The sequence below is a fragment of the Ursus arctos genome, unplaced genomic scaffold (genome assembly GCF_023065955.2).
Source record: "Ursus arctos isolate Adak ecotype North America unplaced genomic scaffold, UrsArc2.0 scaffold_84, whole genome shotgun sequence".
In the NCBI taxonomy this organism is placed as follows: domain Eukaryota; kingdom Metazoa; phylum Chordata; class Mammalia; order Carnivora; family Ursidae; genus Ursus; species Ursus arctos.
In genome coordinates, this window is record NW_026623105.1 from 1,223 (window position 1) to 24,891 (window position 23,669).

Consider the following 23,669-nt stretch of genomic DNA (forward strand, 5'->3'; position numbering starts at 1 on the left):
TGACCGGCCAGGCTGGGGTCAGATGGCCATTCCTGGAATCCTGGCATAGAGGGTGGGTGGACTCCGCCTCAGCCACATGGACTGGGGTTAAGAGAGGAGTGGTCCTTAGAAAACTGGGGTGCTGGGACCAAAGAAGGGGAGATGGATTCTGGGAAGCCTGGAATACAGATGTTGGAGACAGGTGGGTCCTAGTGAGAAGGGTGCAGGAGCCCATGGGTGTGGTTTCGTGGCCTCCTGGGCCCTTTGCCACGAATCAGTGAGCAGGCATCCTGCGGACCTAACCATCCCTCCCCTTCCAGCGTCTACTGGGACTATGCCATGACCATCTGCCTGGAGGAGATTGTGTACCTGCACTGCCATCAGCAAGGTAGGGACCATGGGGGAGCACGGGGCTGGGGTGTTCCTCCTGGCTCCCCTGCCTGGCCCCACCTCCTTAGTACCTGTGCAGCCTCAAACAAGTGACCTCTCGCTGAGCCTCAGTTTCCCCATCTGTAAAACGGAATCACAACAGCACCTACTCCTGGCGTTGTTGTGAACATCCTGTGACATATGATAAGGGCTCAGCACCAAACCCATGGTATTAGCTGCTCACGCCTATTGAGCGCTTATGATGTGCCAAGCAGGGCTCTAAACAGCTTGGCACGAGGTCACACACCCCGGGAACTCCTGAGTTTGGACTCGAAATCAGGTCTTTATCATTCCAAAGCCTGTGCTCTCAAGATCTGGGATTAATAACTAGAGTTCTCCTTTAAGGCTCAGAGAAGGCACATTCAGAACAAGCAAAAGGCCATCCTGCTGTAGAAAGCAAGTGATCCATGCCCCACCAAGGCACAAAACATGAAGCTTAGTTAGTGAGACAGATCTGGGTTCAGATCCAGGCCCTACTGTGCAGCCCTGGGCAAATTACATCGCCTCTCTGAGCCTTGGTTTCATCACTTGTAAAACACACAATAAGAGATATACCTCATAGGTCTATTTTGAGTATTCCAGTAAGACACTGCCTTTAACATGCTGTGCTATATACAGTAAGCGCTCAATACGTGCTAGCAAGTCAACTACTGCCCTGAGAAGGGATAGGTCTGCAAGCCTCCATGAAGAAATAGGTCAGGCTGATTCGTAGAGGGTGATTGAGGGTGTAGAGGGACATCACATGTTTAGGGGCATCATTTCCTTTGGGGGGTGACTTCATCGGGGCCAAACATAGTCTTCTGGATCATGTCCTCTACTTCCTGGTCAGTGACCGTGGCAGGTGGGGTGGAAGAGGCTTGGCGGGGGCTAAAAACTGGCCCTGACCTTCTGCCCAGGCCTTTCTCAGAGCCTTGGAGCAGGTCTGTGGGTCTGGTTTGACATGCCTGGGGGGATGCGTATGCCGGGAGGGCCCCATACCCATGCCTCATACTGACTTCCCGCTGGATCTCCTCTGGCTGGGTCGTGGTGGCAGTGGACAGCGGCGGGACAGTGGTGCTGGTCAGCCAGGACGGGATCCAGAGGCCGCCTTTCTGCTTCCCCAAGGGAGGGCACCTCCTGCAGTTCCTCTCGTGCCTGGAAAATGGGCTGCTCCCTCATGGGCAGCTGGACCCTCCACTCTGGTCTCAGCGGGGAAAGGTGAGTGATCACAGGGGACCCAGGGAGGCTGGGGTGGGGGTCAGCTATGGGGAGTGGTCATTCTTTATTTTTTGAAAGAGAGGTGCATGCGTGTGTGTGCAAGCAGGGTGGGGGAGGGGTGGGGGAGAGGGAGAATCCCAAGTAGGCTCCGCACCCAACCCAAGACTTGGGGCCGGATCTCACGACCCTGAGATCATGACTTGAGCCGAAATCAAGAGTCAGATGCTTAACCGACTGAGCCACCCAGGCACCCGGAGGAGTGGTCATTCTTGCCCATGGATCCTTAAGTGGCTTTGTGGGCACATACACACCCCACTGAAACCCTCAGGCTGTGCAGATTGTGGGGACAGGTGTATCCCAAGGACTGTGCAATAGGACACCTTCTTTCAGGGCAAAGTATTTCCCAAACTGCGCAAGCGAAGCCCTCAGGGTTCCGAGTCCACGTCTTCAGACAAGGAAGACGACGAGGCCACAGATTACGTGTTCAGGACCATCTGCCCCGGCATGCGGTCTGAATTCGGTAAGCTGCCCCGTCTCTGGGCCCCCTGGATCCAGATGTTAGCTGATCATGAAAATGATTCCAGGTGTTTGGAACTAGAGGACAAGTGGTTTTTTTCCCAGGGGCCTGAGCCTCACAGAGCTAACACAAGCAGTCATGTATGGTTTTCAGAATCTTTGAGAACAAGGACGTCCTTTCTGAAGAAGTGCCTACATCAGAAATGGGCAGACTCCTTCCTGTGGTCCAAATTCGGCCCCCGGCCTACTTTTGTAAATAAAGTTTTATTGGAACACAGTCCCGCCCATTCATATCCATATTGTGTGTGGCTGCTCTCACACCGCAGCAGCGGAGTGGGAGTGTTGTGACAGAGACCGTATGGTCCCCAAAGCCAAAAATAGTTACTATCTGGCCCTTTATAGAAAAAGTTTGCAGATGCCTGCCTCAAGTAATAAGAGAGAAGAGTTTGGCCCTGTGGGAGGGATGAGGGGCCATAAATGGTTCTAAACCCCCTCTCAGTGTCTTCCTGCCTCTGTCTCCACCACCCGGTCTGTGTGCACAGAGGAGGCAAAGACAAGTTCTGAACCGTGCAGACAGGCTCAGAGTCAGAGGAGGGCATTTTCAGACTCCTGTGTTGCTGAGACTGTCTGTACCATCTGGCGTGGTAGGCGTGAGCCACGTGTGGCTCCCGAGCACTTGAAATGCAACGAGTTCGAAGAGAGATGTGCCTTAAGTGTAAAAGACACCCTGCATTCTGGAGACTTTGGAGCAACAATAGGAAAGAATGTAAAATATCTCATCAGCAATGTTATATTGACTCTATGTTAAAATGGTAACATTAGGGATACACTAGGTCAAACAGAATATACTGTTGAAATTGATTTCATCTGTTTCTTTCCCCCCCTTTAGTGTGGCTACTAGAAACTTCTAAAATAAGCTGGTGGCTCAGGGAAGATTCCTATTGAACAGAGCTGGCCTAGGGCGGGGTTGACACATTGGATGAATAATTGTGTGTTTGGGAGGGGGGGTCTTGTCCATTATAGGATGGCAAGCAGCATCCCTGGTCTCTACCCACTGGATAGATGCCAATAGCATCTAGCAAATTCTCAGGTTGAGACAACAAAAAATGTCGCCAGACATCGCCAAATGTCCTTGAGGGGCCAGAATTGCCCCAGTTGAGAACTGCTGGTCTGGACAGAGGATGGATGAGGTTGAGGGGGGATATCGGTCAGGAGAGTGTGAATAGGGTCTTGGGGTCTGATGCCCTGGGTCAGAATCCCAGCTGCACTATTTGTTCACTGGGTGGTCTTGGGCATGATGCTTCCATCTGTGCCTCAGTTCCCAAATCTGTAAAAGGGGATAATAATAATAATAATATTTGCTCTCAGTAAGTGATAGCTGTCGTTAGCAGAAAGAGAAAGGGGACCTCGGTCGGAAAGAGCTGTTATGCCAGTTACCACCTGCTGGGGCCGTGGATGGTTCAGTAGTGTTGCCATTCTGAGCCTCAGTTTCCACTCTGCAGAATGGGAGGAGAGATGCATCTCCCACAGGGGCATTAAGGCTGATAAAGCAATCCCTGCACAGCAGCCGGCACACAGTAGGGCATTTTATAAACATCAGCGTTCTTTCTTCCTCAAAGCCAACACAATACATGGGAGCTGTGCAGAGCCGGGCAGGGGGGAGATCAAGCCCCGAGGAGTGGGTTCTTTGGCTGTTTCAGGGTTCTGCCCACCTCAGACATTTCATTTCACTAGTGCTTTTTGTTTTGTGTCTCAAGTTGCTCCTGACCCCCTGGGCAGCCCTGCCCCCGGCTCCGCGAGCCCCGCCAGGACGGTGGTTCCTACCAGCCGGTCCGTGCTGGTGGTGGCCAGGGGCGGTCAGTGGGCGCGAGCCAGATGGGACACCACCTTCCCCGTGTCGGGCCGGAAGCAGCAGCCCCCCAGTAATGTCTGGGCTCCTCCCATGCCTGGGGCTGGGTGCTGGCCACCTCTGCCATGCTGTCTTTTGAGTCTTGGTCCCCAGGACGAGGGAAGCCGGAGACAAATGGATGCCCTCACGCTGTCCAGCCTCCACGTGGCAGAATGCAGCTTGGAGTGTTGTGGGGTCCATAGGGAAGGGGTCCACTGGTGATGCTGGTGGAGTGTGAGATGCTGGGGCCGGGGCCAAGGCATACTGGCCACAGCTTGCTGAAGCTGATCAATGCTTCCCTGAGACTGGCGGAGAACTGGGGATGCTTTTCTAGAACATTTTACAGGGGCTCACTGGTCTTTCTTGGCCAGCTCATCAGTGAATCAGCTTGGGGAGGAGCTTTCTGCACTAACAGTGGCTAGGGCTGGGCCCTGTCAGCTACTGAGCTCTGATGACAAGTGGCCCTGGGTCCATAACTTCCCAGCCTCGCAGCCCAAGGGAAGAGGCCAGGGATTACCAGTCATCCTTGAGGGGGCAGGGCCTGTGGGACAGATGTGCACCCTTCTCAATCTCCTAGGTCAGGACTTGGCAAACCAGGGCCCAGGGGCCGGAGCCAACCTCATTCAGTGCGACCCATGAGCTAAGAATGGTTTTTACATTTTTTTAATGATTGAAAAAAATCAAAAGAAGAGTAATATTTGTGACCTGTAAAAATACGAAACTCAGATTTCAGTGTCCATAAATAAAGTGTTATTGGAACATAGCCACGCTCACGTGTTTGCAGCTTGTGGATGGCTGTGTTTGCATGATGATGACAAAGTTGAGTGGCTATGATCGCGGCCAAATGGTTCACGAACCCTAAAAATGTTTACTGCCTGGCCCTTGACGGAAAATGTTTCCCGAGCCCTGTCCTAGAGAAAATAAAATGTTTGCACCTGTCTGGAACTGCCAGGAGGCCAGGAAGTTAGTGATAGAAATTGTAATGTGTGAGTCACCGTTGTGTCTGTCATGCGGCTCTGCAGACGGGGCGGTTTCCATGGAGCTGGCAGGGAAGGCGGTGAGGGACACTCCAAGTGCTGCATCCTGGGACCATGTGATCACAAGTCACCAGTGTCCGTGTTAGGATATCAGTCATGCTCTCTTGGTTCTCGAACGTGGCTGCTGTTATCAAAATTTTTTTGGATATACGGATTTAAGGGCTGTATCTCCAGGAGGTTTAAATTCAGTAGGTCAGGGGTAGGATACAGGCATGGCTTTTTAAGAAGCCCCCCGCCACGTGATTCTGGGTGGGGGTAACCCACCTGTTTGAGACCTGTTGATGGAAGAGCCCTATGGCTCAGGATGATGGACAGTGCAGGTGGCCTCATCAGCAGGAGCTCCATTGGGTCCCTCGTCCTTGGCACCCTGCCTCATCTGTTGAGTTAGGCTCCCTTCTGTCTCCCCGGTAGACTCTGTCTTCCAGAGAGTCTGTCTCTGGCGACTCGGGACTATGAGCCGTCCCCAGAAGCCCCCAGCAGGCTCCTCTTCCTTCTTGTCAGCCTCCTGTGAGGACGCTTGAATGACAACATGGTGAGGCTCGGCCTCCTGCTCTGGGACTGGGTCTGTCCCTCTTGTCTGTCTCTCTTCCCCCCATGCCCCACTTCTTCCTCTCTCTTCAGCTCTCATCAGCTCTGCCTGTCTGCTGAGGGCCCCAAATCTTGGTGGTGGTTTTCCCTGGATCAGGTGGGCTCACAGGTCTGGGTCAGATAATGATTGGGGTCGCTGTCTCTGACTGTAACATTCAGGGTCTTTCCCTGTCCCTGTGCTGGCCTAGGGGCAAGCTGGTTGCTTTGGGATGAGCTTTCTGTGACCCACATAGGCTTAACCGGGGCTCTTGCTCCGACCCTCCTGTCCACCACAGTCCCCCAGGACCTGATGGATGTCTCCGTGAGCAACCTACCGCCCCTTTGGCAACCCAGCCCCCAGAAATCCTCCTGCTCACCCTGTTCACAGAGTGGCCTGGCCGATGGTGGCTCGTCCAATGGCTGCAACCATGAGAGGTATGAGGGGCTTAATCTGTGGGTGGAGGGTGTGGAAGGATTTGCCAAAGATTTGTAGATACCCATGTCTTGCCCAGCACTGAATTCAGAGGAGGAACATAAGCTATGAGATCATCGAGGTCTGGGTTAAATCCTAGCCTCATGAAGTCCTAGCTTCCTTACACGTATCAGTCAGGATAACCAAGGTTATGTTGCAGTAACAAACAGTCCTGGAATCTCAATGGCTTAGTACAACAGAGGTTGATTTATCATGCGTACTGTGTGTCTCTCGTGGGTCAGCTGGGGGCTCTGCTTGCACCACATTAAAGGGCCTGGCTGATGGAACGACACCTTCTGGAATATTCCCAGTCGCAGTGACAGAGGGAAAGGTAGGTCTGGGGCTCCTGAAGGACAATGAAATGCTCCACCCTGAGAGCAGCACATACTCTTTCTGCTCACGCCTCATTGACCTCATCCACAACATTCCAGGAAGCGCAGCCCTATCATGCTCTTGGAAGGCGGAAACTAGCAATACTACTCACTGCAAACCACATGTGCCTCCATTTGCTTCTCCACCGAATGGGGATACGAATGCTTGCTTTGCATAGCTATTGTAAGGACAAATCAGATACTGGTCTAATGTGGCCAGCACGTGGTACCCAGCCCCTGGAAATGTTCAATTAAGTGACGCTTCTTATTTTATTGGATAAAGTTAGACCCCCCCCAGATCATCTATCTCCTGGCCGACAGATCTCATGTGTCTTCAGGGCTGCTCAGTGCAATAATGAGACTGGTCTTGTTTCCCACCAAACCCACCTGGCCTGGCTGGGGAGAGTGGAACCCCTTTTTCCATGCCAGGCCCCTGGCCCCATGGGTGGTCCTGTCTTCAGCCATAGGAGCTTAAGGGGTGGGAGCTGGCATCACACTCTTGCAGTCGTCCAGGGCCTGCTTTCGGCACGTGGTCCACAGACCTGCAGCAGCATCCTGGGGCAGATCTCAGTCCATCTTGCCAGACCTACTGAAGCAGAATCTGCATTTCACTGGATCCTAAGATCGTGTGTGCACGTTTCAGTTTGAGAAGCTTTCCTGTAATCAGAGAGTCTCCCACGTTTGTGTGCATCAGAATCACCAGCGGGAGGTGATACTGGTTCCCAGACAACTTCCTTAGGGGCCCCGATTGAGTCGGTCGGTGCGGGGCCCAGGAATCCGCATATTGGAGAAATCCCAAGTGATTCTTGGGCTGTGGTCCAGGGGCCATTGAAAAATGCTGTTGTAACCTAGTGTCCCCTCTCGTGGCATCTGCTTCCACACCTGGAGTGACGGGGAGTTCATCACCTTTCACAAGCCAAGTCCCCTGTGGGACAGCTGTCCGTGTGGTGCTCTTCTTAGGTAAACTGAGCAAGCCTGAGCCCCACCAACTTGAGGCCATGACGAGGGTGATTTTCATGTTTAATGCCTCCATGTGTGTAACTGGAACACCTTAGCCATGCCCCTGTTCCTGTCTTGTTGAGTTTTCCTGAGTGTCCCCAGGATGTCCTGAGAAAAAAAGATGCAGATATTCCTCCACTCTGTTCTCTGTGAGAATGCAGTCCCATCAGCAGTCCTTGATTTCCCCAACAGTGCTAGGGCCTTACTCCCCTCTCCTCTTTCAGCCAAAACAGCCCCCCCCCCCCAAATTCCCATGCAAGGAGAAGCTCTGAGGCGTCACCTCCTTTGCAACAGCCAGACTCTGAGTCCCAGTTCGGCTCAGTTTGGTTTAGCTGGGTCACTTCAGAAGTCAGAACTCTTTCTACAAGTGACAGAAACCCACTGCAGACTGGTTCAAATACAGAAGAAAATCTCAGCAGAACTGAGGAGTCTAGAGGTGCAGTGACTTCAGGCATGGTTGGTTCCAGACGCTCAGAACACAAATGTCTCTGTTTCTTCACCTCTTGTCTCTGGCTGCCTCCGTGATGGTTTCATTCTCAGGCAGGCCCTTCCTATGCAGCGGCAGAAATGGATCCCAGCAGCCACTGCCCTACATCCCTCTGGCTTAGGAACTCGAGCAGAGAAAAGAGTGTGTATCTCCCCGTAGTTCCAACGAAAGTCCCAGGGCTCGTTCTCATTGGCTCAGGTCGGATCACATGACCACGTCTTACCCAATGCCTGTGCCTCCAGCCTGAATCCTGCACGGGGTCGAATCAGCCCCATGCAAACCACAGAGAGTTGGGGAGAAAGTGACCCCAGAGCTGATAGGTGAAGTGGACGAATGGGTAGAAACAGTAGTCCCCCCAGAGTCCCCTTGGCTGGTTGGTTTTAATCTGCCCCCTCCGGGTAACGGGCTCCACTCCTCCAGGAAACGTGGGCTCTGTGTGGTCTTTTCTAAGTGTCCCCTCTTCCTCCACCTGCAGGGCACCGCTGAAGCTCCTCTGTGACAACATGAAGTACCAGATCCTTTCCAGAGCCTTCTATGGATGTGCGTACTGGCCTTTTTTGCCACTGTGGTCTACGGGCACGTTGATCGAATGCCTGTTGTATGGCATCAGTATTGGGGGAAGGAGCCCGGCTCTGGCACGTGAACCTCGGCTCCCCTAGTTCCCGGATGTGTCTAGTTTTAGTGAAGTTAGGCAGACTTCTCGGAGCCTGAACTCCCTCCACCAGGGACTGGGCATAAGTTTTATCTCTAGTTCTTAGAGAGGGCAGCCAACGATGGGGCTCCTCGTGGCAGGGGTTTGGTTGGTCACCATCGCATCCCCAGTGCCTGCCTTAGAGGGTTTGTTCTCAGAATTAAAAGAGAAGCCTGTATAAAACCCCTAGCACCCAGCATTCCATGTCATGGGTGCTCAGCGAAAGTCCGTTCCCCTCACCTGTGGGCAGAAGCAGAAGAGTAAGGAGAAGTTAAAAATTAAAGCTTAAATACAGGTATTCTGATTATTTCCAGTTAGCATATGAGGAAGCTAAGGCACAAGGAGGCAGAGTGACTTGTCCAAGGTCACACCGCTAATGCAGGACAGAGCTGGGACTCAAACCTAGGCCTGTCTGACCTCAAAGGCTGTTTTGTTTGTTTTCCTTCACTCGCTGTGTTGATTCTTAGCACGTTTTATTTTCCCAGCCTCCCAGCCTAGATGAGGGAGATAAATCGTGTGTATTATCAGGGATTCTAGAAAAGTGTTAATATATCCTGCGTAGGCCTGGGGAATAGCAGGGCCAGCCGTGTGCCCGAGTGCCTGGAGGGGCAGGGAGAGCATGAGCTCCCAAGAGCAAGGATTTTTGCCTGTTCTGTTATCACCCATCCCCAGTGCCTAATGCAGGGCCTGGCGTGGAGCAGGCCCTGGACGAGTATTTATGGGACCCAAATGGAAGAGCTTCCTGGAGGAAGGGTTGGGGGTCAAGAGGGATCTCAAACAATGTTATCGCATTCAGTGGCTTGTCCCTGGTGGTGGTTAAGAGCCCAGGTTCTGGTGCTGTGCAGCTTGTGATCAAATCCCAACTCTGCACTTCCTAGCAGTGTGACCTGGGCAGGAGACAGAAGCAGTCTGTGCCTCGGTTTCCCCGTCTATAATGTGGAGAAGATAGGAGTACCTGTTTCATATGGTTGTATGAGAATTTAGTGAGTTAAGTATGTGAGGTACGGGCAGCTCCCTGGCACGTAGTGCGTGCTTGTGTAAGTGTTAGTCACTCCCTCCTCCTCCCCCTCCTTTCCCCTCCCCCTCCTCCTCCTCATTGCTGGTAGGGGCCTGTCCTCAGGCCCCAGAAGGGTCCTCTCTGGGCCTTGATAAGGGAGAGTCAGAGGGCGGGGGCACAGGCAGAGCAAACACACTCTGGCATTTGCTGATTGCCTCTTGTGTACCAGGCACTGTGCCCTCCAGGTGCCCAGGGCAGAGCAAGTAAGGGGCAGCAGGTTAGTGGGAAACCCTTTAAGAGTGCAGAGCCATCTCTGAAAGCAAACTAGGTACATCTCCCAGGGCCTTCTTTATCCAGCTGCACTTTGCACAAGATTCGTCCACCTCTGCCATTCTCCTCCCTTGGGACAGATTGGAGGCACCCAGAGGCACAGCGAGCCTGTGGGGTCACTTACCACCTCCTTCCTGCCGCCCCTTCCCGGCCTCTGCCCATGGATTAAATACCTTGGCTTCTGGCAGAAATAATGTCACCCTGGCCCAGGCTAAGAAAGGTGATCGGACGTCTCCAGGCTCACCCAACTATTAAGCAGTCAGGCCAGCAAGGGATTTTGCCCCTCAGAGCCCCTTCCTCGCCTGGAAGAAAGGGATGGTGGGACTTTCTAGGTCATGAGGGTTCACTGGGATTGCGGGCGGGGCAGTGCTTTGAGATCCATGAGACAAGGCAAGGTGGGTTGGGTGGTGGATGATGGCCCTTTCCCTCCCTCCCTCTCCAGGGCTTGCCTACTGCAGACACCTGTCCACCGTGAGGACCCACCTGTCAGCCCTGGTCAATCACATGATCGTGTCTCCAGACTCGCCCTGTGATGCTGGGCACGGGCTGACGGCCAGGATCTGGGAGCAGTACCTTCAGGACAGCACAGTAAGGCTTGGCCTGGCTCGGTCTGCAGTGGGGCAGACAGAGCCTGTGGGGGGACCGTCTGGTTATCTGAGCAGTAGACCCACCTGCTTGTGAGGACTTGAGGCTGTTATGACACCTTTGGGTTCTGCATACCCAACGCAAAGGCCCTTCCCTTCTTGAGAGTTCCAAGACCCACAGCCCACTTCTGCCTGTAAGGGTGAGGATCAAGGAGGATGGAAAGTACATATTCTCATCTAGAAGGAGTAAGAATGAATCCATCACCAAGCATTTATTAAGCACCAGCTGTATGCTCAGTGGTGCAAGAAGTGCTTTAAGTCCCCAGCAGGAAGGAACTTACAGCACAGTTGAACTACTTAGAGTGACGGAGGTAGTGAAGTCAGAGGAGGCAGCTGGGTGGAGGAAAGCCCGCCACGTGCCCCTCTGCCTCAGGGCCAGAGAATCCTCCCATTAGATATTTCACCCGGAGACAGATTTCTAAGATTTTCTTATCAGAAGGCAAATGTCCCCACAAGGAAGGTGTTTACGGTGGAAAAAAGCTTCACGGTCGGAGAGTTTGGGAAACAAGATGAGTCAACTTTTCTGTACCCTGCAGCACTTCCTAGAACCTTGGCTAGGCTGATACACTTGCCGGTCTCAAGAAACGGGGGTGGGTGGGATGGGGGGGAGCATATGGAACAATCCCTCAAATGTGTGGGGCCACAGGGACCTTTGTTGGAAAAGTGCCTCCATGGCTGGTGTGGAAGGCAGAATCGATTTCGATAGACACTAGTCTCACTGCCGCCAGCAGCAGGCTTTCAGAAGAGAGACCTGATTTCTCCACGCGGGACGAACGCGGTGGCTCAGTCCGCCGGGTGCCTTCCCACCCGGGCCCTGGGGAGGGCCTGGCTTCGCCACGCTGGGGAAAGGTGCTATCCTGTGTATTGATTTGGGAATGCTGGGGGACTCTGGGAGAAACAAACTGGTTCCCAAACCTGGACAAACAGAAGGGTTATTTGACATTTTTTTTTGGCCAAAATTAGCTGTTTTTCTGAACAACAGGAGGAATGCCTGCTTACTGGGACAACTCAAACAAGGAAGAATGCAGGTGTATAAAACGAAAATTGTTTAGTTACCTTCTTTCTGCCACAATGCGTTCGTTCTGATCGCCTGAGTTAATGAATAGTGTCAGTTATGTAGAGACCCTAATGTATATTTCTGGTGCTTATACATTCATAGATATGTCTACATAGATATGTCTGTAATTCTTATTTTTTTAAAATGAGGTGATGTTATATTTGTATTTTAAGCAACAATTTCAGTTTATATCAAAGACGTCTTTCAGGGGCGCCTGGGTGGCACAGCGGTTAAGCGTCTGCCTTCGGCTCAGGGCGTGATCCCGGTGTTCTGGGATCGAGCCCCACATCGGCTCCTCCGCTATGAGCCTGCTTCTTCCTCTCCCACTTCCCCTGCTTGTGTTCCCTCTCTCGCTGGCTGTCTCTCTCTCTGTCGAATAAACAAAATCTTTAAAAAAAAAAAAAAAGAGGTCTTTCAGATCTGTAGGTGAAGTCCTAAATGCTAGCACCTTAACACCTCACAGATGAGTAGCCCATAATTTATTCAAATCTTCCCCTAATGATAGACAACGGGGCTCTTTCTCTTTTTAAAAACTATTTCAAACAGTGCTCCAGTCAACATCTTCATAAGCACATACCATTCTGCCTAGTGCTTTTATTTCAGGGGTAGATTCCTAGAAATTGATTGATACGCATTTAAAATTTAAATAGATATGCCAGCTTACTTTCTCAAAAAAGTCACAGTGTTCATAATCCCCGGGGGCCTGGGAGAGTGCACATTTCCTGAGGAATTCGAAAGATATAGACTTCTGGGCTCCACTCCAGTGTTACTGATTTAGCATCTCTGGGAGTGGAGCCCAAGAATTTATATTTTTTGGAAGTTCCCCAAACGCTTCAGTGATCCCCCCAGTTTGGAAGGTACTAGTCTAAGTACAAGTTGGTTGATCAAATAAATTAGTCAAAAATGAAAAATTTTCGTCTAACACTTTTGCAGTCCTTTCACAAATGGGCCATATTTTTACCCTTCTTGGTTGCATTGTTGTATTAGGGTGGACTGAGCAGCAGTATAACAAATGTCCCCACTTTTTCAGTTGCTTGACATCATGGGGTATGTTTCTTGCTCCGTGAGGAGTCCTAGGTGGGCATTCCTGGCGAGTGGGCATTTGTCCTCCCTCCAGAGGTTCAGGGGCCTTTCATTCTCATGGCCCCACCATCCTCCAGGGTTAATGGGGGGATGCAGAGTCTGAAGGGAGTACACTTGCTCCTTTAAAGCCCTGGCCTGGAAATGGCTTATAGCACATCCTGCCAGATCCCATTGGCCAGCGCCTCATCACGTGGCCACACCTAACTGCAAGGGAGGCTGGGAAATGGAGTCCAGCTGTGGGCTCCAGGACCCAAGCAGGTGGCTTTTTAATGAAGCGTTTACAGCCTCGGACACAAATAGTTCTCGGATTTTAAGCAGCTTTGACAAGGCTGTCTGCAGAATACAAGTTAAAATTTCCAACAAAGACAAAAGAATGGCTGGTTTTGCCATTGTGGTTGGGTACATCTAAGACGTGCATTAAGATGTAAAATCAGTGGGATGCCTGGCTGGCTCAGTCAGTAGAGCATGTGACTCTTGATCTCAGGGTTGTGAGTTTGAGCCCCATGCTGGGCATTGAGCTTACTTTTAAAAAATGTCACATATGCTTGTAATTTTGGAATGTAAAGAGATAGGAGGAAACAGAACCCTACTACCCTTCAGAGTAGCTTTCTAGTAGTCATTGGTACTTTCCATACACACACACACACACACACACACACACACAAACATGAACAGATTGGGCCTGCTGGGTGCCCAGCATGACTAATTATAACTGCAAAGTCTTTGCCTGAAAGTGAATTTTTGAAAAGAGAGTAAATCTATTGGACAATACAGCAAACAGTTGTTAAAGTCGTCTTAGTGTGCACAGGAGTCATAGTGCATGAAGAACCAGCTGGAAATGTTCATTTGGGATTGATTTGCTTTTAAGCAATTTTCTTTGAGCTGAATCAAGGTTAATAACTTTGAACTCATGCTGCCATATCGACACAATGCACAACATCGACTAAAAATTCAGTAGAAATGTTCGTTCATTCTATACTGACCTTTTGGGATTTTTTGCAAAAAAAATGGGTTCACACTAGATATGTTCCGCCTCTTGGGATTTTTTTCCACCTAATAATACACTTTGAACATCTTTTTGTGTAAGTTCTCACGGATGCGCGTCCTGCCCTTTCTCCTCCTGCCCTTTCGATGTGGTGTTCCCATGTAGGGATCCGTTGTTCCTCCGTCAGCGGGCAGTTGGGGGTTTTCCCATATGATGCCAGGATGGCTGTCCCGGTACACACAGCTTTGCTTATTCACAGCATGATCTCTAAAGGCCAGGTCTGAGAAGTAGGGCTGCCAGGTCACGGAGCCCTCCTTCTGGTTTTCTGTTGACCAACCCTTTACTTCCTGCCACCTACCACAGAGCTACGAGGAACGGGAGCTGCTACATCTCATCTCCTATGGCGGCATCCAGCCAGAGATCCGCAAGGCTGTGTGGCCCTTCCTCCTGGGCCACTACCAGTTCGGGATGACAGAGGCAGAAAGGAAGGAGGTTGGTTGCCCCTGATGGGCAGTGGGGTCTTTGGCAGCAAAAGGTGGGGCTGGGGGTGCTCTGGTTTCATGCTGGACCAAGATGGGGCAGGGGAACGTGGGGGAGCCAGGAAACCCCAGGGCGGGGCTGTCCGGTAGAAATACAATGCAAGCCACAGATGCCATTGCTTAAAATTTTATTTTGGGAGATAATTATAGATTCACATAGTTACAAGAAATAATGCAGAAGGGTCTCGCATATCCTTTATCCAATTTCTCCCAATGGTAGCATCTTACAAAACTATAATACAGTATCACAACCAGGGCATTGACGTGTGTGTGTGTGTGTGTGTGTGTGTGTGTGTGTGTGTGTGTACCACCCCAGTCAACATACTGAACACTTCCGGTGCTACCAGGGTCCTCGTGTTACCCTTTTTGAGCCCCACCTCCCGGCCTAACATTTGGCAACCACCAGTCTGTTCCTCCTTCCTGCAACTTTGTCATTTGGATGATGTTGTAGAAATGGGATCATGTCGTATCTAACCTTTTGGGATTGACCTTTTCACTCAGCATAATCCCCTGGCAGTCTGTCCTTTCTATGGCCAAGAGTTCCATGGTGTCCCACGGCCTGGGTGAATCACAGTTTGACTATCCATCTGTCGGCGGATAGGTGGGTTTTGTCCTGGTTTGGGCTATTACAAAGAAAGCTGCAGTGAACATTCGTGTTTTCGTGGGAGTGTAAGTCATCATTAAACGCTCAAGGGTACAATGCTGGGACGCACACTATGCATGCTTAGTTTTGGGAGAAACTGTCCAGCTTCTGCAGCGGCTGAGCTGTGTTCTCTTCCCACCCGCAATATCCAAGTGAGCCACACCTGCACCCTCCCTGGAGTTTTGGTCTCGTTGCTGTTTTTTACGTTAGTCACTCAGACAGGTGTCAAGGAGGTTTCATTGTGGTTTTAATTTGCATTTCCCAAATGGCCAGTGACAGTGAACATCTTTGCACACGCTTACTTGGCATCTGGGTATCTTTGGTGAGGTGTCTGCTCACGTCGTTTGTCCATTCTCTAGCTGAATTGTTCGGGTTTTTACTGTTGCATTCGGGAGTTCTTAATACACTCCAGATATTCCTTCTCTGTTGGATAAATGGTTTGCAAGTATTTTCTCCCAGTCTGTGTCTTGTCTTTTCATCCTCTTAATGGGGCTTTTGCAGAACAAATGTCTAAATTTTTTATGAGGTTTAGTTTACCAATTTTTCCTCATGTACATTGAGCTTTTGGTGTCGAGTCTAAGAACGTTTTGCTTAGTTAGCCCTAGATTCCGAAGATTTTCTCTTATGTTTCTTTTCTCAAAGTTTTATAGTTGCACGTGTTACACTTATGTCTGTGATCCATTTTGAGTTCCTTTGTGTATACAGGGAGTGGTTGAGGTCGGGGTTCATTGTTTGCCTTTGACGTCCAGCGGCTTCAGCCCCATTCGACAAAATGGCCATCCTTCTTGCACTGAACTGCTTTTGTGTCCCTGTCAGCAATCAGTTGGGCCCGTTAGTGTGGATTCCCATTCCGTTGCATTGGTCTAATGCTACCCTGCTGTGAGTCGTCTCCAGCCGATAGCACACCGGGGCACCTACGTTGATCCTGAGTGTTCGGTTAATGCTTTAGTAGTCCTGTTTCAGAAAGTAGAAAGGAACAGATGCCCATAAATATTTTTACAAATGATAAGTTCACAAGAAGTTGCAAAAACTGTGACAAAGAGGTCCTGCCGTACCCAATGGAAGCATCGCCTAGAACAGTAGCTCATTATCAAAACCGGTACGTTAGCGTGGGCACCATAGAGCTCCCTTGACTACAGGCCTCACTAGGACTTCACCAGCTTCTGCAGTATCTCGTGTGTGTGCACACGCGTGTGTGTGCGTGTGTGTGTGTGTGTGTGTATGGGTAGGTCTGTATCATTTTATCAAGGTGAAAGTAATTTTAATAATACATTTTATTTAACCCAACATACCCAGTATATTACCATTTCAGCCTGTAGTCAATATAAAAATTATCGAGAGATTCTGCATTCTTTTATTCATACTAAGTTCTTAAAACCTGGTGGTATTAACATTCCATATCCGAGTACCACCTGTGCTATTATACATTTGTCAGTAAATTGACTCACTATGTATATAGCTTATTTAAAATGATATTTGGTATCCCTGCCATCAATGGAAAACTGACATGACTTGCGTAATAGAAGGAAACCATAAAAACAAATAGGATATGACAAAAGGACATAATTCAGTTCCACGCAGATGCCGTAGCCTGCCTGAGGCCAGCTCTCTCTTTGTCAGGAGGGGGTTTCTGAAGTGTGATAGGAGGTGTTCAAGACACTGTAGCACCAGACTGACCTTCCCCGTAATCTGAAAAGTTAAAGGGGAGCTGAAAATAGAAATCACACCGTGATTCTGTATGATAAGACCCCATGCCAGTGAACTGTCTGAAATCGTCTCGGAAATAGCGGGAGGCCCCTGCCACACCTCACCCCCTTGCCTGCTGGGCTCCCGGTGAACAGGAACAGCGTTCTGGGGTGCCAGGCCCTGTGCTTGGGACCAGGGACCCAGCGGTGTGTTAGACGAGGTCCTTGCCAGGTTAGTGGGGGTCGTGCAGAGTCCGATGGAGGCAAACCCAGGGTTGTAAGAGCGCATAGGAGGCACCTCTACCAGGCAGAAGGCTTACCTGCTCTCTTTCCAGGCCATGGGGGTGAGGCAGGGCCTCTAGGAACAGGGGCCAGCCAGAGCTAAGCCCAAGGGGAGACTCGTGCATAATGCAGTGTGTGTGTGTATCTGTGTGGGGAAGGGCGGGAAGGGCATGGTGGACATGGTGGCTGGCACATAAAGGACAGGAGGGTGGGGGGTGACAGTGAGAGGTGGGGCTGGGGAGGAAAAAAGAGGAGGCTGCTGAGGGGTAAACTCATAGGAGGGGCCAGGCTGGGACAAGCAGGCACCGGGAAGGAGGCTGCTGGGGTCGTCCTGGTGCAGGGTCATGGAAACCTAGCCTAGAAAGGCAGTGGGAATGGGGAGGTATGCTGGGATGAATCTTCTGGAAGTCCGTGGGAGGGAGGACAGGCCTTGGGCAGGGTGGACCCTGAGTCTCTCTCTGGAAGCCCTGAATAGCTAAAGGATTCCCCACCCCTCCCAACCTGGACACGGAGCAAGTTCCCTGCCTTCTGTCTTCATGCCTGTCCACACCCTTACTTAGATCAGCCTGTCTGTCCCGACTTGTGCCCAGAGGCCGGGCTGATTCAGAGCCTCGGTTACCCAGGCCGTGTATCAGGAACAAGGCCAGCTACCCTCCCATCCGCTGACATGCCACAAGGGAAATGCTTGAAATCTGTAGTCCTCCTGTAAGTAAAGGGAGGGGTCAGTTTTGTTCATCTTTGTATCCTCGGCACCTGGCCCTGCACAGGGCACGTGGGAGGCCCTCAGTAAATGTGGGGGGGGGAGGGTGGACGGGTGGTGGAGTGGGTACCTGGCACATTGTAGGTGCCTCCCGAATTAGGGGTGAATGAGTGAATGAGGAAGGAGAGAAGGTAATAAGAAAGGAAAGAAACAGTCCTCTCACTTCAGTACACCCTGGGCTTAGTATGCTCCCTGGCTCCACGGATATTTGAATGTGTGAATGAATGAATGAATGAATGAATGAATGAATAGGAGGGAGGAAGGGAACATTGAAAGAAAGATGCAGCCTCGCGCACGTTTGTGTACCCTCAGGGCCCAGCCGGTGCCCTGCACATAGTGGGTGTCCGTTGGATGTCCATGACATCTGGGGTGTCTCTGGGGCTCAGGCTCCCAGGTCGGAGCTGGCGTCCTCGTCTGGCTTGGGCTGGCTCTCCCCAGGGCTGACCTTGTCTCTGCCCCGGCAGGTGGACGAGCAGATTCACGCGTGCTATGCGCAGACCATGGCCGAATGGCTGGGCTGTGAGGCGATCGTGCGGCAGAGGGAGCGGGAGTCCCACGCGGCTGCCTTGGCCAAATGCTCGTCAGGGGCCAGCCTGGACGGCCACCTGCACCAGATGAGGCACAGGGACGCTACCATCAGCAACGAGGTGATGGGCGGCACCCATCTGGGAGCACGAGGGTGGGGGAGGGGCGGTAAAGGCAGGGATCTGCTCCGTGTAGCTCTTGTAGGGACGGTGACGGCTGTCTGGAGCTGTCACCCCTAGCATGTGGGTGGGAGGTGACCTTGGAGTTCGAGAGACCTGCATTGGAATCCAGCCTCACCATTTTCTGGCTGCGGGGCCTCCAGCAAGCACCTTTACTTCCGGGCCTCAATTTCCACATCTGTTAAAGGGAACACCCACTGGCATAGGGGAAGTTTGTGTGCAGCTCACGTGAGATCGTGCATACAAAGCGCCTGGCACAGCGCTCGACTTTCACATATTCGGCACATGCGCGCTGAGCACCGCGTTCTGGAATGTCGGGAACGCTCCCGTGGCCACATCACACCTCTCCGCCCTCACCGAAGCGCCGGCTTGGCAGCCCAAAGAAGGAGCTGAGAACAAGGTTAATTCTCTTCCCCAGCGAGGCACACTCATCGGGTTGCCAGCAGTCACGCTGCACAGCATAGCAAGCGACCACCAAAAGTCAGTGACTTCTGACAATGAGCCCTGAATGTGTCCTCGTGGGTCTGGCTCAGCGGAGCACTTCTTTTTTTTTTTTTTTTTTTAAAGATTTTATTTATTTATTTAACAGAGATAGAGACAGCCAGCAAGAGAGGGAACACAGCAGGGGGAGTGGGAGAGGAAGAAGCAGGCTCATAGTGGAGGAGCCTGATGTGGGGCTCGATCCCATAACGCCGGGATCACGCCCTGAGCCGAAGGCAGACGCTTAACCGCTGTGCCACCCAGGCGCCCCAGCGGAGCACTTCTGAGTGGGGCTGGCAGGGCTCACTCTTGCCTGCTGTCAGCGCCTGGTCCGCTAAAAGGTTTCTTGATCTTCGCTGGGCTCTCTGCCATGTCTGGGGTGACCGGGATGTGCCCCACATGTCCCATCGTCCAGCAGGCAGAGCTGGGCATGTTCTCATAGTGAACGCAGATCATAGACAAAGTGGAGATACACGAGGGCTGGTTAAACGTCTGCCCTGGCAAGGTTGCTCACATCCCCGGGCTGCCGCAGGTCCCAGGGCCAAGCCTCGCAGCCAAGTAGGCAGGAATGAGAAGTTCTAAGGGCAAAAGCATGTAGACAGAGGAATAAAAAAATCAGGCCATTAGTGCCAACCAGTCACTGGGAGTTGAACTTAAATAGTAGGCGGAAGTCTCAAGTACAGGGCAATTAAAGGTAGGGTTTTGCGGTTGCAGGAGTGGGAACTGGGGTCCCCTGGCTGCTGTGTGGCCCTGAGGCTCCAGGGAGCAGAGGGATACCCCCCCCCCACTCTCATTGTACAGATAGGAGGCTGAGGCCCTGAAGGGACCTGCCCAAGTCAGGAATAGAGATGAGGCCGCACTTACAGAATCCCTGCCTGAGCTGAGAGCAGGGCCCCAAAGCCGGGATACAGCCTCACCCCTGCTCTCTCGGCCCCTTTTTCTATCAGTCCTCCCAGAGCTGCAGTTCAGGCCGCCAGCATGTCCGCCTGCAGAGTGACTCCAGCAGCAGCACACAGGTGACCTTCCAGAGGCCCCGCCCCTTCCCCAGACTCCCCTTCCCCCACCCACCCTCTCCCTCCAACCTGGAGTAAAGGGATGGGAGGTCCATCATCTATAGGTCACCTAGGGTTTATTTGTTTTAGCTTTTCATGCTAGCATTAAAAATGGAGTTTTTAGGCACACAAGTAATATATGAATCTCTTCTCCCTGTAAAAAATTAAAGTATTGCAGAAAAAGCTAAATTTGGCTTTGATCATTCCTAATACCCACTTGCCCTCCCTAGAAATAGCATCATTTTGCTGTGTGTGCTGTCAGACCCTACTGATTGCCTGTACGTACACAGAAATATGTACACGGTATATAGAGGACATATTGCAATGTTTGGTAATTTTTGAAAATTTCTACATAAATGCCATCATGTGTGTTGGTCCACAGCTTTCCATTTTATTCAGTGAAATGTTAACTCGTCTCACGTGATATTAAATAAAAAAGCAAAGCCCCCAAAATAGGTGTACTATGTCACCTCTTGCATAACAAGAGGGAATATTAATATTAATATACCTATTTTCAAAAACAATGGATGAATAAGCCAGAAATGAATCAGAATGGTCGCCTGCAGGAGTCAAGGGAGGGCTCAGGAAAAGAAGCTACATTTCCCTGAATAGCCCTTGTTTCCTAGTTCCAACTTTGGAGTTAGGGACATTTTTTTTTTTTTGCATAATTTAAAACAGTTGAATCTAGAAGAAATTTTGAAAAACCAAAAACGTGATTTTAACAGCAAATCAGATTGGTGACATAAACACACAGAGAAGAAATACTTCGTGTTCCCTTGGAACATGGTCTTACATCCTTGATAGGATCTGACCTCAGGACACAAAGAACCACAGAACAATCTTTGAGATGTATCCTGGAGGCTTTTCCATGGTAGTTCATACATTATCAAAGTACTTTTGAAAATTAATCCGTAACAGCCAAGCACGTGGATATACTATGCTGTTTCTAGCCTGTTCCTTCTGTTTTTAACCAATTTTTTGCTTTAAAAACTATGTGCCTATCATTTTGTGTGATGAAAGTTACGCTCCTTGCCACTTGAATTCCCTAGTACTCTCTCCTCAGGCAATTTCAGTGCTTCCTTATTTCTGGATTATTCTATGCATTTCCATGCAATAGGTCACTTTTTTTATTTTTCACAGCGGGAGCTTGTATCATACCTGGTTCCACCCCATCCTTTTCCCCAACTGTATAGTATTCCACGTGCATGTTCCATATTTGAACCAGTCCCCTGCTGATGGATATTTAGGCGGCTGCTGGAACCAGGCCACAGGGGACATTCTCTGTCTGTCTGTTTTTGTGCACCTCGTCTTCAGGTGTTTGAGTCTGTGACAAAGTGGAGCAAGTCGAGGCAGAAGGCAGGTTGGAGGAGAAACAGCCCAAGATCCCCAATGGGAACCTGGTGAATGGCACCTGTTTCCCAGACTCTGGCTATCCCTCCTCCCACAACGTCTCCTCGGGCCTCTCGGAGCACTCGGAGCCCAGCCTGAGCACAGAAGACAGTGTCATGGACACCCAACAGAATGCCCCCCTGGCACTTCGGCCTGGGGACAGCAGCGTGGAGAACGGGCAGAGCAGTGAGGCCACCACCTCCTGGGATGAGGCCCCCCATGAGGAGCTGGCCATGCAGGACAGCCTGGAGAGCGACCTCCTCGCCAACAAGAGCATGGACGAGTTCATGTCCTTCACCGGCAGCATGGACGTGGCCCTGCCCGTGGAGGGGGCTGCCATGGAGGGCTGGGGGGGCGGCGAGGTGGAGAAGCACAGCCAGGTGGACAGTGAGGACAAGCTCTCAGAAGAACCCGAGATGGAAAGTCTCTTCCCCGCCCTGGCTTCTCTGGCCGTGGCCGTTTCTGCCAACAACGAGGCATCACCCGTGTCCTCCAGCGGCGTCACTTACTCTGTAAGTCACCAGGATTCTCCTCCACTCCGTGTTCTCACCTAACAGCTGTGGGAGGGTGGGCGTGTCCCACAAGCCTCAGTTTCCCAGCACGACCTCTGCTCTGTTACATTTTCCCAGGCACAGAGGCTGCACTGGAAAAGCCCCTTTGGGAGGGAGGACAATATCATACCAGGCTCTGCTGTTCAAACCACCCCAGGTTCAATCCCAGCTGAGGCACGCCACTTCATGTCTCTGAGCCTCAGTTTCCCTATCAGTCGAGTACCTTCTCTCTTGAGCTGTTCTCAGAATTAGTGAGTCCGGTCCTCCATGCCTGACATGCGGTGACCTCTCAGTCAATAGCAGCCTTGAGGATGAGTATCTTGGCGTACGATCAGGTCCAACGTCCTTTAAATCCTCAAGTTTGCTTTCTTGCCAGAAGGTCCAAGCCAAAGGATGTCAACTGAATGGGAGGTTTTCGGAGCCAGGAGTTGTGTTTCCATTTTCCTTTGAAGAACTTATTTCTATCTAAGATACACATGCCCATAGTTTGTAGAGTCAAACAGACAAGGCTGAATAGGAAATCAGAAGTGCCCCCCACCTGCCCCCGTGGAGCCCTCCCCAGAGGTCATAATGGTTACTTACTCTGCCCAAGTTATCTGGTGTTTACCCCTGTGTCCGTAAATAACATACTTGTATTGCTACTTCTTGATCTTTTTTTCCTCTTTTTTTCTGCAATTCCAGACATTCCACACCCACACCCTCGCCCCATAAGTGACACCTTCCCATCCCCATCCATCCACTACAGTTACAATGATTTCAGTTAAATGGCTCTTGTTCACACTCGTATAACAACAGAATGTATACACCACGTAGGAAGCACTATTTCTTTTTCTTTCCTACAAAAACAATTTTGTTTTCCCCGGATGCATTTTGATTTCCTTATCTCTGTTGTCTTTTCCTACGTTTGCTACGTATGGGTCATCACTCCATGCCCCCAGCCTCCGCACTCTGCCAGTTTTCTAAATCTCTCCTGGAACACTGCGGACACATGAGGTTTTCTGTTCATTTGTATGTCTCGCGAAGTCTCTCCAGTGGCCTTCCCCGGTCCACTGCTCCCAATGGATAGCTGTCATCTTAGATTTTTCTCCACCTGTACATGGAGGTTACTTTTGCTTTTGAATTATGCACCTGTGTATGTTGTAAATCTGATTCAAAGCTGTTAATTATCCAGAGAGATCTATTTTACAGTTCATCTGACACCTTGATTCAAAACAGGCAGCTGTCCTTGAGAACCCAAATGTTAGTTTTTCTTCCGGGGTTCCCTTACCAGGGATGGGGCTTTTGAGGGGGTCCCACCTTCATGCAGGAAAGTCTCTTATTAGATTCCTTACCTTAGGGGAGAAAGACCCCAAAACCATTCAACCCAAGCTTATGTTTTGCCAATTTGGAAGCTTCCTTCAAGGCAGAAGCCAGATTTGGTATTTTCTTGCCTTTCTGGGTTAAATTTTGGCCTTGGAATGTTCCGTATTTTTCTTGCCATATCATTGGACCTTTTCATCAGGTGGGGTCAAGGCAGTAAGTCCAGCATATGGTGGGAACCAGACTCCCGCTCGCTTCCTCCCTTCTTCCTGTCCGGTGTTCAGTGGGGGAGGGTCGCTGCCCCTCCAGCTGGTTATAACCCTCGTCCACTCAACGGGGACCATTCGTCTGTGCACCTTAGAGAATTGTTCTGTTTTATAGAAGGGAGAAAAGCTAAAAGAACTTCCATCCCACAAAGTGAAAAGAGGCTTTCGGGGGAAACAACAGAAACGAAATCGAACACCCACCCAGGCCAGGGAGAGGACATGCTTTTCAGTGGCAGCAGGAGAGGGCGAGGAGGGAGGAGGGAGAACCCTTGGAATCCCACCTCTGGGAG

The 23,669-nt window shown here is 50.9% G+C and overlaps 1 protein-coding gene across 1 annotated transcript in view; it reads left to right on the top strand.

The window, feature by feature from the left end:
• Positions 1-299: 299 nt before the first annotated feature.
• The window catches only part of LOC125282387 (small G protein signaling modulator 1-like), a gene marked incomplete at its 5' end in the record, with an annotated part of 30,167 nt that continues 6,797 nt past the window's right edge, over positions 300-23,669 (top strand). Inside the window, 11 exon segments of the mRNA XM_057309489.1 lie at positions 300-367; positions 1,358-1,605; positions 1,996-2,125; positions 5,910-6,048; positions 8,418-8,482; positions 10,403-10,548; positions 14,093-14,221; positions 18,103-18,285; positions 19,770-19,838; positions 21,189-21,198; positions 21,201-21,775. Coding sequence (XP_057165472.1) covers positions 300-367; positions 1,358-1,605; positions 1,996-2,125; positions 5,910-6,048; positions 8,418-8,482; positions 10,403-10,548; positions 14,093-14,221; positions 18,103-18,285; positions 19,770-19,838; positions 21,189-21,198; positions 21,201-21,775 — 1,762 coding nt within the window.